Consider the following 13,906-nt stretch of genomic DNA (forward strand, 5'->3'; position numbering starts at 1 on the left):
TAGGTTACCTGATAGGGTGGCTTCTGTCTAAAGAGAGCAGAACTGTAGGGATGCTTTAAAACAGTGAGTGGAGACAGGGAGTGCTCAGTGCCCCATCTCGCTGGTGTCTGTAGAACACAAAGTTTGACTTTCAGCATGCATGGATTTCTGTGCTGAGACTTTATCCCAAAAGAGATTGGAACACAGCCTGGATCTATGATCATTCTGTCACAGTGATGGTGACAGGCTTCTTGGTATAGTGTAAACTAAGAAGTCTTCTTGTAAAGAAGAGGGTTTTTAATCCATTGGCATCCTGATCAGTAGCTGTCTCATGTGTTTACCATGGGTGAATGATCCTGGAACCTCTGAGTTCTAATTCTGGCTCTGCCATTGAATTAGACCTTGCCCACAATGGACGTTAATGCACAGCAAGCCAGGGTGTGACTCTACAGCGCACCAGCTTGCTGCACACTTCCATCCTGTGTGGACACTGCTGCAGGGCAGTAGGAGTTCCACAGTGCACTCATAGCGTACCACCGCTTGAAAGAGCAGAATGTCAGAGGGCATCCCTAGCTGCGGGCTGCACCGCTCTGTGTTTAATGATTCCGAAGTGTAAATGACCCAGTTAGAGAAATGAGCAGGCAGCCCTTGGCTATGTGTTTAAAATACAAAAATGAATTTCCAGATTGTGCCTCTCCCTAGGGAATGTCTGCTGACCCCACATTTCTCCCTCTCCCATACAGGAGGTATTATTAGAACTGGGATTTTTCAAAGTCTGTCATGTGGAACATATCTTAAGAGACTCCCTTCCCTTGCATACCACAGTACAGACCACTTCTCCCTCCCATTGAGCAAGCTAACATCACAACTGCTGTATTTACCACTGGGTACATGGTTTTCCTCACACTTTCCATGTAATGCATCTTTTGCTGTCCCGTTGTAGTTTAGTAGATGGAAAAAAGGAAGAGGAACCAGTTACTGTGTGACCAGTCAACTCTCTGCAGACCATCAGGAAGTGCTCTGCAGACTGCTGGTTTGGTAAACCCTGCATGGAAACTTTCCCTAGCTATCTGGATCCTGCAAGCTGTAGAAAGCCATGGGTGCTGGTTTTGTAGCAGGCTGACATACCCAGAGGAAACAGAAGGCCTGTTCCAGCTCCAGATTTCTCCAGCTTCTTACCAGAAACTTGCAAATTAAATACCAAATTAAATGTAAATTAAATTAAATTAAAAATTAAATGAAAAAAACCGCCAAATTAAATGTAAAAATGTAATAAGAAAAGCCAAAAAGGAGTTTGAAGAACAGCTAGCGAAAAACTCAAAAGGTAATACCAAAATGTTTAAGTACATCAGAAGCAGGAAGCCTGCTAAACAACCAGTGGGGCCCCTGTACGATCAAGATACAAAAGGAGCACTTAAAGACGATAGTGTCATCACAGAGAAACTAAATGAATTCTTTGCTTCAGTCTTCACGGCTGAGGATGTTAGGGAGATTCCCAAACCTGAGCCGGCTTTTGTAGGTGACACATCTGAGGAATTGTCACAGATTGAAGTGTCACTAGAGGAGGTTTTGGAATTAATTAAGAAACTTAACAGTAACAAGTCACCAGGACCAGATGGCATTCACCCAAGAGTTCTGAAAGAACCCAAATGTGAAATTGTGGAACTATTATCTATGGTTTGTAACCTGTCCTTTAAATCAGCTACTGTACCCAATGACTGGAAGATAGCTAATGTAACGCCAATATTTAAGAAGGGCTTTAGAGGTGATTCTGGCAATTACAGACCGGTGAGTCTAACGTCAGTACCGGGCAAATTACTTGGAACAATAGTAAAGAATAAAATTGTCAGACACATAGAAGAACATAAATTGTTACCCAAAAGTCAGCATGGTTTCTGTAAAGGGAGATCATGTCTTACTAATGTATTAGAGTTCTTTGAGGGGGTCAACAAACGTGCACAAGGGGGATCCGGTGGACATAGTGTACTTAGATTTCCAGAAAGCCTTTGACAAGGTCCCTCACCAAAGGCTCTTACGTAAATTAAGTTGTCATGGGATAGGAAGGAAGATCCTTTCATGGATTGAGAACTAGTTAAAAGACAGGGAACAAAGGTAGGAATAAATGGTAAATTTTCAGAATGGAGAGGGGTAACTAATGGTGTTCCCCAAGGGTCAGTCCTAGGACCAATCCTATTCAACTTATTCATAAATGATCTGGAGAAAGGGGTAAACAGTGAGGTGGCAAAGTTTGCAGATGATACTAAACTGCTCAAGATAGTTAAGACCAAAGCAGACTGTGAAGAACTTCAAAAAGATCTCACAAAACTAAGTGATTGGGCAACAAAATGGCAAATGAAATCTAATGTGGATAAATGTAAAGTAATGCACATTGGAAAAAATAACCCCAACTATACATACAATATGATGGGGGCTCATTTAGCTACAATTGATCAGGAGAAAGATCTTGAAGTCATCCTGGATAGTTCTCTGAAGACGTCCATGCAGTGTGTAGCGCCAGTCAAAAAAGCAAATGGGATGTTAGGAATCATTAAAAAAGGGATAGAGAATAAAATGGAGAAGATCTTATTGCCCTTATATAAATCCATAGTACTCCCACATCTTGAATACTGCGTACAGATGCGGTCCCCTCATCTTAAAAAAGATATACTGACTGGCATTAGAAAACATTCAGAAAAGATCAACTAAAATGGTTAGGGGTTTGGAACGGGACCCATATGAGGAGAGATTAAAGAGGCTAGGACTTTTCAGCTTGGAAAAGAGGAGACTAAGGGGGAATATGATAGAGGTATATAAAATTATGAGTGGTATGGAGAAAGTGAATAAGGAAAAGTTATTCACTTGTTCCCATAATATAAGAATTTGGGGCCACCAAATGAAATTAATGGGCAGCAGGTTTAAAACAAAGAAAAGGAAGTATTTCTTCACACAACACACAGCCAACCTGTGGAACTCCTTGCCTGAGGAGGTTGTGAAGGCTAGGACTGTAACAGGGTTTAAAAAAATAACTGGATAAATTCATGAAGGTTAAGTCCATTAATGGCTATTAGCCAGGATGGGTAAGGAATGGTGTCCCTAGCCTCTGTTTGTCAGAGGGTGGAGATGGATGGCAGGAGAGAGATCACTTGATCATTACCTGTTAGGTTCACTCCCTTTGGGGCACCTGGCATTGGCCACTGTCGGTAGACAGGATACTGGGCTGGATGGACCTTTGGTCTGACCCAGTATAGCCATTCTTACACTCATGTTGCAGAGCTGCTTGGAGAAGGGGCTCATTATTGCTATATGGTGGCTCTGCCCTTCGCCCTCTCTCCCCTGGCCTTATGGCAATGCTATAGCATCAAAATACAATTGGGCTGTGTATTCAGAACTGTTACTTAGCTTCTAAATGGCTTTTCAGATACTGTTTGCTGTAAGGGATAGCTGACTGTGGTGAAGAAGCTAAATTATAGGCAATGCAAAATTGTACCAAAATGCTGCATAGTGGACCATTTGTTGGCCAACATCAAGTCTCTTTATAATTCTAATGTGCATTTGAATCCCCTTGCCTTTCCGGGGGAAGGTAGTGGGAAGCTGTAGTCATCTTATGAGATTCCCTGCCCAAAGGTTTCGCGTCTCTAATACACAACAAAAGGTAACACATCTCCATAGAAACTAAGAAGACAGGCCTGGAATAAACAAAATATAAACCTTAAATAGGTAAGCCCCAAGCTCTCTCCTGCTAAATTCAGTGATAAAGGATGCCGTTTTGAGCCTTGACTGCAGGGGTGATGCTCATGTGCTGAGGCATATCCATGGGAAGAATGCTCAGTGAAGGAAAATCTTGTCTTCAAAATGCCGTTACAGGATAATCTGCAGTGGATATGGGGCAGCAGATGTTGCCTCAACCTGATCCTTTATTTAAAGGCTTAAATACCATTGTAAGTAAGACTGAAAATCCATGCTTTGTATAGTCATTCAACATGTGCAATTCAGTTTCCCTCTAGTGGACAAGAAGTCCTTGACAAGTTATGCTGCCATATGAATAGGGCACTACCAAATTCACGGCCATGAAAAACGTGTAACGGCCTGTGAAATCTGGTCTCTTGTGTGCTTTTACCCTATACTATACAGATTTCACGGAGGATACCAGCGTTTCTCAAATTGGGGGTCCAAATCCAAAAGGGAGTTGCGAGGGGATTGCAAGTTATTTTAGAGGGATTCAGTATTGCCTCCCTTATTTCTGCGCCTTCGGAGCTGGGTGGCTGGAGAGCGGCAGATACTGGCCGGGCACCCAGCTCTGAAGGCAGCACCCTGCCAGCAGCGGCACAGAAGTAAGGGTAGCAGTACTGCAACCCCCGCCCCCCCCATAACCTTGTGACCCCCTCCCCACAACTTTTTTATGGGTCAGGATCCTTAAAATTATGACACTGTGAAATTTCAGATTTAAATAGCTGAAATCATGAAATTTATGATTTTTAAAATCCTGTGGCCGTGAAATTGACCAAAATGGACTGTGAATTTGGTAGGGCCCTACATATGGAGTAATAGTTGCAATGTATGAATGTCTCTTGCTGGAAGTGCCAATAATTACTTTGCAGCAACCCAGCCAAGAGTTCATGAAAGCCTGAATCAGTATGGCAAGATTCTTCCCAGAAGAAAGGGCTGCAATTTTTAACTGTCTGAACAGGCATCATTGGATTATGCCACTGAATCAAATGCCTTCTCATAAACCTGTTCAAAAAATTATTTGTATTTGCTTAATGGGAATGTTGAAATGTGGATAAGAGCTGACTGAAGGATCATAAATTGGGTGATAAACAGTACTGTCTCAAGTTATAGGAAACCTGTACAGTGGGTACCACACACATCTGCCCTGATCTTAGTTAACATCCTTAATGAGCTGGAAGAGGGGCATGCGTGGCACGTTCAATGAAACTAGTACATGATACAAAAAAGGGAAGAGCTCAACCCTAATGAGGACAGAAATCAACCAAACTAAACAAATATGAGAAATATGGAAAAAGTAAAATGAGACTGGCCTTGGAGGGAAATGTAGCTAATAAATCTGGAGAAAAACAAGCTGAAACACAGACAAGGAAAGCAGTGATCCCACGAGATGAAGGGATAATAGGCTGCAAACTAGATGCAATCTTGTATTGTGGATGATGCAGCACTCTAGGGGCTTGTCGACATTATGGATGCAACAGCAGCACAGCTACGGTGCTGAAGTGTGGACGCTTCCTACAGCGACGGAGGGGGTTTTCCATCACTGTATTAAATCCACCTCCCCGAATAGCGATAGCTAAATCAACGGAAGCATTCTTCCATCAGCCTAGCCACGTCTACAGCAAGGGTTAAGTCGGTGTAGCTATGGCTCTTAATGATGTGACATTTTCACACTCCTGAGTGATGTATGAAGTAGCTATGTTGACCTAATTTTAAGTAGACCAGGCCCAGGGCTGCATACAGAGGCAGTTTATGGAACAGGAAGGTCAGTCCCCATGTACAGCTCTGTTGTAACCACATAGGGAACACACTATTCCATATTAAAAGAAATATTGACAAAGTTGAGGGAACGTGAAGAAAGTCGCTGACCATCCCCCAGCTTTTGTAGGATTCACTTACCAGGAAAAGATGGGGTTAAATTCTTCTAATTTGACTAAATGAGTTACTGAGGGATCTGCAGGGGACTTAGGCCTTCAGGTGTCTGAAGCTTGTTAACCTAAGGAGACTGGCTGATTTAGTGAAGTATATGTGGTATGACTAGGAATAATGGGTTACAATGTACTAGATTCTGGAATTGTCTGCAGAAAAGTCTCCTTGCACTCTAAATTTAAAACTAGACTAGAGCAAACTAGAGAACTCCACGGTAGGGAATGATCTGTCATTGGCAAGGGCTGGACTGGGTAATCTGTCTGAACACTGGAGATAGGGGCCTCCTGAAGTTCCGTGCTTTGTGGATTGTCTCGTCAGTAGATATTTGAATAACTAGTTATCTTATTTCAATTCTTTAGCGCCAACAGAAATTGCAGAAGGAGCGTTTAATGAATGACTTCTCTGCAGCCTTAAATAACTTCCAGGCAGTGCAGAGAAGAGTGTCTGAGAAGGAGAAGGAGACTGTCGCCAGGGCACGGGCTGGCTCTCGTCTCTCGGTAAGTATTTTAAGAGGAGTTGTATAGTGAGCTCAGCGAGCTCTGAAGTCTTTATTACAAAGGCACCTTTCACTCAAATTTTTGGACTTCTGTGACATACCATGGACAAATGAAAATGTGTATGTTTGTATTTTGTGGGAGGTGGGCACCAAACTACTGAGATCTATCAGCTTGTATGTATGCGTGGCTGCAGACTTCATAACTGTCAGTCTGCACTGTCACTGAGCAGTGTCTGTGTACTAGCTCTTTGTATTCTGTAGCACAGAAGGCCAAAAGTCTCTCAGTGCCTTGCCTGCTCACAATAGTGGAGGAGGAGGAAAGTCAGGTATGTGCAGATATATGTGGAGAGGGGAACCAAAGCACAGCTGGTAGGCCTGCAACAAGACTGTCAGCACTGGCCTATAGCTCTCCAAAAAGACCTCTTAAATTTTGTCCGTCCTTGAGCTGCCTCTTGGCAGACACACTCTCCATATCTCTTTTCCCCTTCCCTTGAGCCCCCTTTGTCCAACTGCTTCCTCAGTGCAGTTTCCAATTTTCTTCCTCTCCATGGTTGGTTAAATCCTGTTTTGGTGATATTGTCTCTGTCTCTTGTAAGTCCCTGTGATTACTAAAAAGCATTCCTAATAAAATGGACAACCAAATCATTTTTTTCAATCCCTCTTGCCCACTTCCTCCCCTGCTTTGTCTAATCCTCTTGGAATATTGATTCGTAATTCTGGCCCCTTGCTGAAGTTTGTCGTAATCCCTTATTTATGGGCTGATGGCTCTAGAAGTAAATGCACCAATACGCTTCTTGTATGTGGATAAAGGAATTGACAAACAATTACAAAGGACTTAAGCAGACTTTTTAGGGGGGCTCTTTCAGTTGCATCTGACTTGCAGTGCCCCTGTAGCTTATGTCTAAAAACCAAAGTAATGCAAGTATCTTAAAGGTACTCACACTAGTATGTTACAACTCTTCAGCTCCACATAGTAAGAGTCCTACCTTGCTGTGGTTGGCTGTGTCCATGATGCCTGCAGTTTGTGACAGTAATGAGCCATTCCTCTCTTCCAGACTGATGAGAGATTCAAAGAGGAGCAGCTGGTCTCGTTTGATAGGTAACAACTACCCTTTGCACGCCTGGGGTGCATTTTATCACTTCCGTCTATGTGTAATTAACAATACAAGAAACTGCATTAATGCAGCATTATCACTGAACTCAGTGCATAGAGTCCAGGAAACCCAATTCCTACACCATATAAAACATTTCTATATGTAGTTTTATTGTGGTGGTACACAGCTTCCAAACATTTAACTATTTCAAAACTAGGCTACTTCACATGTTGGCTGTTGGCCCTCCCAGAGATAATTAGCATCTCTTAATGTATTTTGGCACTCTGAAGTCTTGAAACTTATTAGCTAGTGAAAACTGCCGGAGGGTTGTGCACTAACTCGGACATGGAATCTTGGTACAGCTTTCCAAAGTATTTACCCTTGAGTGGAGAAGCAGGAGGACACCTCTTCTCATCCTAAATGTGTGAAAATAGGGTGTTGTGTTGTTGCACTTGCTGGTTTGTCCATAGTAGTGCCTAGCCGGCACAATGCTATTACTAATGCTGTCTCTCCAGGATGCAGGTAATTTTGGGGGTGGGGACAACTGACTTGCTTTAATATCTCTGTTGGTGTTTGTTTTTCATTTGTAGTTGTTCTTGATAGGGTAGTGGACTAAAATACCAAGGGCTTTATTTTAACCTCCAATGCCATGCATCCAGTAGGTATCCTTCAACGCAGACCCAGGCACAGCATTCTCTGCCTAGTACTCAAAACAACATGCTTGCAGGTTGCCTTCCATAAAGACTTCCATCTGTGCCTTTTGTTCTTTGGGTGCCTTATAAACAATACACAGCCCCAAGCACAATAGGAAATTCAAAGTTTCCCAGTATATAGCTGTAAGGAATACTTACATTTTAGAACAAAGCTTCCTACACAGACCAACTTTTAGTTTCTTTACTGAGATTTTGAAGTCTCCTCATGCAAAACCCAATCTTCATCCTTTCCGTAACCTGTCATCACTAGTCCAGTTTGTCTCTAAGTACAACTATAATACCAGAATCTATCTACCTGTACTAAAGATTTAAATCCACTCCTGATTTGGTTTTTGTCCCTGGAGGAAGCTTTCTATAACTCATTGGCATTGTGACCTGAATGGGGAGTGGAAGTATCTGCTGCTCAGGAGGAACAGGCTCTTAGTCTGTGTTCTTTCTGCAGTAATGAAGACTGGAATCAAATGCAGTCTCAAGAAGAAGATGTAGCAATAACTGAACAGGACCTTGAACTCATTAAAGAGAGGGAAACGGCAATCAGGCAGTTGGAGGTGAGCTCTAGAGCCTATCATTTGCAGCCCTGTTAGCAAAGGAACCTAAATAAAAGGGCCAGGTAATGTGCTCTAGGCTCATCTGTTTGTGGGGAGGGATCAAGAGAGCTGGGAGTTCAGTGGGCTCAGAGCTCCTTCTAGAGATGCTGATGCTTAGGTGAGTGACGTAGGGGGTAGGGATAGCTCAGTGGTTTGAGTATTGGCCTGCTAAACCCAGGGTTGTGAGTTCAATCCTTGAGGGGGCCATTTAGGGATCTGGACCAAAAATTGGGGATTGGTCCTGCTTTGAGCAGGGGGTTGGACTAGATGATCTCCTGAGGTCCCTTCCAACCCTGATATTCTATGACCCTCCTTCTAGCTGAAGAGGGCTGTATGCAGGTCCCTCCAGCACCCATCATGCTCCAAAGATGAGAATTTTTTTATAGAGGGTGTTTAGTCTGTTAAGCCTTGGGCAGTATTCCTGAGATGGACCTTTAAGCAAAGAAGAAACTAGCTTTGGAAAAATATAATCTATACCTGTTGTAACTTGTCAAACTGTTATTGACTGAACTGTTGTCTTCAGGCAGACATTTTGGATGTCAATCAGATATTTAAGGATTTAGCTATGATGATTCACGATCAAGGAGACATGATTGGTAAGTACACTTGGCCAACAGATGCCCTGAAATAGAACTCCTCTCTTTTATCTGGCTTTATTCTACACTTATTCCACATTTTAAACTCAGTGTATTTGGAAAAACTGAGAGTGGCTGATTTAAACCATTGCAGCTATTCTATATAAATGCCATATGGTAGCATATTCTGTTAATCTTTAATTCTGCAGTTCTGAATTGTCTTTTAATATAACTTGAGTTCTCTCCCCTTACACTTGTGTAGATAGCATAGAAGCAAATGTGGAAAGTTCAGAAGTGCACGTGGAAAGAGCCAGTGAACAGTTACAGAGAGCTGCTTATTATCAGGTAAACTCTTTTGTGTGCTTGGCACTAGCATACATATTGACCGCTGCTATCACCATATTGCACGGAACAAGGCAAACATACCCACTCCTCCAACCAGTAAGGCAAGTTCTCACACAACTAGCAGGGGCTGAGGTGGGACTAACTCTTCTAATGAACTCCATCTCCAGGAAAAGATGCAGCCACATGTACTACTTGGCTTATTAATAAGATACTAGAAATTAACTTTTGGGTTCTCTTTGGGACCCTTCTACTCAGCCTGCTCCATCATGCAGGGGATGTAAGGTGGGGTGCATAGACCTGGAGAATAGCTGAAGGTAGCTGCTGGGTTTTGTCTTCAATAGTGCATTTTTAAACAAAAACACATATTAAAAGATAATGGAGACCATTCCTTAGCAAAGGCAGGTTATTGTGTTACAGTGGAAACATTACAAGTCTGATCTTCAGACTGATACAGTAAATCTGAGAGTTTACCAGCCCGGGCAAAAATTTACTACCCAATACTTAACATAGATATGAACACACACAACCCCATTCACAAAAAACTTAACAGATGATCTCTCTCCCACCTACCCCTTGACGTAGTGTCCCGCCACGTGCCTTGACTTGCATCATCTTGCCATTTTCTGCTCAGTTCCCCCCAGCCTACTTGGTCACCACCCACTCATCCATTCTTCCTCTTGCACCCGAATAGTCATCAGTTCTTTTTCCTGACCTACCAAATCTCTCTCAGCAGCTTTTCAAAGCCCCTCTTTTTGGCCACTTGATTAGATCTCTAGTGTTGGCTTGATGCCATGCACCTCTCCTCCAGCCTGCCGCACTTGCAGTTCAAGAGCCTGTGGCAGGACTATGGTTTTGCTTCAGCTGCTCCCTTGTGTAGAGAAGACTGCGGCTAAGGAACTGGGCATGCTTGGGCCAGGGGAGGAGACATATGGAGATGGGTAAGAGGAGGCTACGGTGCAGTGGAGCAGCAGTGGTCTGGTCCTGGCTTCAGCTGTGAGGAAGGAAAAGGGCCAGTACTAGTGGTGGTAGCTGTTCCTCTGTTCGTTCTCGGCCTGAACTAAGGCATTGGAGCTTCCACTCCAACGGAACAGCAGCTGCTCTCGCCATCCAGCAGCTTGCAATATCATTGTGCCCTGGGACTTCTTCACAATTTCACCAACACCAGGGCTGGACTCTCCAACATAAGAGTTTAGAGTCTGCATGCGTTGTAGGCGTTGGTCATGCTTACCTAGACACAGTAGGGAGTTTCCCAAGGCAAGTCAGACTCTACAAGGCTGCTGTGGGTAAACTGTAAAACAGCTGCATGTCTGTGGTCATGACCGGGTATATTACAAGCCTCCAGGTCAGGATGGGGATAGAGTACAACGCAGAGAGCAGAGGCCATTACTTCAAAGAGCAGAAATTGTGGATGATGAATTCACCCACAATTCATTTGCATAGTTCCAAGAAGCTTCTTGTAACAGCCATTTCAGGCACACAAGGGGAGGCGCAATACACAGGTAAACTGGTTAGTCTTTTATCATGCCTTATTGATGCCCTCAAAGAATCCTAACAGCTGGGAGGGGTAGGACTTCTGTAGAAATCGTGCTGGTGTGTTCTATCATTTTAAAACACAAGCTCGCTCACTCTCCGCTATTGTTTCAGCCAGCTTCAAGTACGGCTCACTCTCTTTTTTGCCAGCAGCAGGAGTTGAGTCCAACCGTGTTCTGACTGCATTACCTCCTAGTTTTTATGTTGTTAGCACTGAGCATTTTTGGTTTGAGCACATTATCCTACTCTGATTTAAACAAAGTGTAATCTGTTCTCTGGGAATTTTTTTCCATTCTCCTCCTGAGTCAGGATACACGTGCTGTGCTTCAACTTTCCCTGCTGTCTCCTGTCCAGAACTCTGTAATTAGCCAAACTCATTGAGTCTTCTGTCATCTGCTGTTTTAGTGTCAATATTTTTTGTTCTATTTCTTTCATTAGAAGAAATCTCGTAAGAAGATCTGCATCCTGATTCTTGGCCTTGCTGTGGCTTCTGTAATCTTAGGACTCGTTATTTGGCAGGCAACAAAATGAAGTCCTCATAAGGAGTCTAATTTCATTGCAGAGTTTTCCCCTGGGAAAACAGGCTGACTAGTCTTGGAAATGAATTGACCACCTTGAGAGAGCACAAACCAGAATGTCCTCTAGTAATAGATTTAGAAACTAACATGCAGATAACTAGTACTTGGAATTAGTGAACATTGGAGACAGTATTTATCAGTTTATGTACAAATTCTATTGCTTTATGTAACTAAACTATTTTGTATTTTTTTGCTTTCTGTATTGTATTATGATTACTCCCTGTCCCAACTGTATCTTGAAGAATGTGATCAGTAATTGGAGATGTCTTGTTTTGGACAAGTGGCACTACAATTCTTCTAACATGTTTATATGTATAGTTATTCTTTGTAGGAGTGGTGCAAATAGGAGTTACTTCCAAAGAGTGCACAATGCTGATTCTCACTTTACCTTGACTCACCAATTCCTAAAATCTCTAATATTTGCCCCATGGTTTGATTAGTCTCCAGGTGGCCATAGCTCTTAACTCTTCTAAAGAAACTTTACCGTTACATCTTTGAATGGTAAGGATTAAAATGCATGAGTGCTGAAGTTGGAACCACTAGTGGGCTCAGTGACCGATCAGTTTAGTCTATAGATAATTGTAACTGTTTTTATTAATGTTTGGTGGTGGGTTTTTTCACATCAGTGTTTGTGGTGACAATGCAGCATTTAACATAACATTCTCTAACAATATATTCTTCCCCAGTGAGACTATAGCTGGTGGCTTACTGTTATCAAACACATCTTCCCACTCGGCACCCCCACCACTTGTGTAGAATTAAAAAATTGCTATTGAAATGCCCTGTGGCATAGGCAACCCTAAAATCTGTAACTACCCATTTAGTTTTTAACTAGTTAATGTGACAACTTCACATTTTTAATGGTGGTGAGAGAGCCATTCAAGGTTGGAAACTGAGCCCTAGGGTTTATTGAACTTTCTTTCTAGTTTGCATTAGGCCAAATTGAATTGTTTAGAAATGACCCTTGAAAAGCTCTATTACTAGTCAGCAGTGTGGAACTGGTACTAGAACAGGTGGTATGCATTGTGTGAACAAATACCAGTCATGTACATCTAATACTCTTACTCTTCTGTTCATAAGGGATACAAAATTTGGTTTAGTAACTCAATAGTAGTTTTAGATTGGCAGAGGGTATTGCTTGACTAAGTCTTTCTGTGGAAGAGATCTCTGGTTCTACTTAGTGTTCTGTAATAGGGCTGGATAGCGCTTACCTGCTACCCCCATTCCTCAATGTGGTTCTGAACTGAAATGCACTGATGGAAAAATAAGATTGTAGCTAAAGATCATCATTGTGTGGTTAACTGCAACATACTGGCCCATTTTGTATTTAATCTTTATTCCATGTCTGTCTTAGTTAAAATACTAAACTAAATGTGAAAACTGCAGAGGGAATGTGTTGTCATAATTGCACAATTTTTTGCACTATTGCACCATCATTCCATCCAATAACTGTCAATAAACATTTTAAAAAGTCTTTGATCAATCGTCTTTCTCATACAGTTTGAAGTAGACAAACTCCTTATGCTGGAGAAAATGATACTTATTCACTAAAGCTTCAAAACATGTTTCTTGAAGCTGACCTTTCTAGGTAGGGTAGAAGGCTGTCTTCATTCCAACCACTCTTACTCATGGCATTTCCACTGTTCATTTCTGTAGTGCTAGATCTTTAATGTAGTTAAAGGTAATCTAAAGTGAGCAATAACTCACATTTATGTGGTGTACAAGATTTCCATGCTGAAACTCTGTTGGTTACACTTCAGTTAAAAGTAAACTGAACTTGGCCTCTCACTGAACAGTTTAGATAATAGTCCTGCCATGAGTGCAGGGGTCTGGACTAGATGACCTCTCAAGGTCCCTTCCAGTTCTGTGATTGTATCATGTACATTGAAAGATCCGCCGAGCATCACTGTCTTCTAAATACTCTTGGGAGAGCTCATCCCGCCCTTTCTGACTTGAGGCAAGAGACATCAGTGCATGCTGCTCCTTACATCATCAGGTATTGCTACTAAACAATCCAAGACTTTGCCTCCTCCATGGACAGTGTGTTATCTATGCAGTATTGATGATTGGGAAGTGACTCTTCAGTGCGGTGGGCCCATGTATGAAAACAAACCGCTGCTTTTCAAAGTGGCCTCTGTATGTTTCCACACTGGGGGATATGCCATGGTTGCTGCAGTTTCAGAATAGTCTAGAAAGCTGTAGCCTTTGCTACTAAAGTGTTTAGTATCCAAGCTTCCTTTTTCTGTGGTTGGTTGCAGATGATGTAACCAGAGTCTGGTGCTTGGCAGCCTTCTGCCTATTGGTACTAACTCACTGTTTTTGTTCTTTGGGAGAGGAATTATCAACCCATCTTC

At 42.4% G+C, this 13,906-nt stretch overlaps 1 protein-coding gene across 1 annotated transcript in view; it reads left to right on the forward strand.

The window, feature by feature from the left end:
- Nucleotides 1–13,026, forward strand: part of STX12 (syntaxin 12) — a 31,220-nt gene extending 18,194 nt beyond the window's left edge. Inside the window, exons 4-9 of the mRNA XM_037881848.2 lie at nt 5,994–6,131; nt 7,186–7,229; nt 8,380–8,485; nt 9,048–9,120; nt 9,362–9,444; nt 11,413–13,026. Of these exons, the coding sequence (XP_037737776.1) occupies nt 5,994–6,131; nt 7,186–7,229; nt 8,380–8,485; nt 9,048–9,120; nt 9,362–9,444; nt 11,413–11,505 (537 nt within the window). The 3' untranslated portion in view covers nt 11,506–13,026. The remainder of the gene's footprint in view (nt 1–5,993; nt 6,132–7,185; nt 7,230–8,379; nt 8,486–9,047; nt 9,121–9,361; nt 9,445–11,412) is intronic.
- The last annotated feature ends 880 nt before the right edge of the window (nt 13,027–13,906 follow it).

The sequence above is a fragment of the Chelonia mydas genome, chromosome 19 (genome assembly GCF_015237465.2).
Source record: "Chelonia mydas isolate rCheMyd1 chromosome 19, rCheMyd1.pri.v2, whole genome shotgun sequence".
Classification (NCBI taxonomy): Eukaryota; Metazoa; Chordata; order Testudines; family Cheloniidae; genus Chelonia; species Chelonia mydas.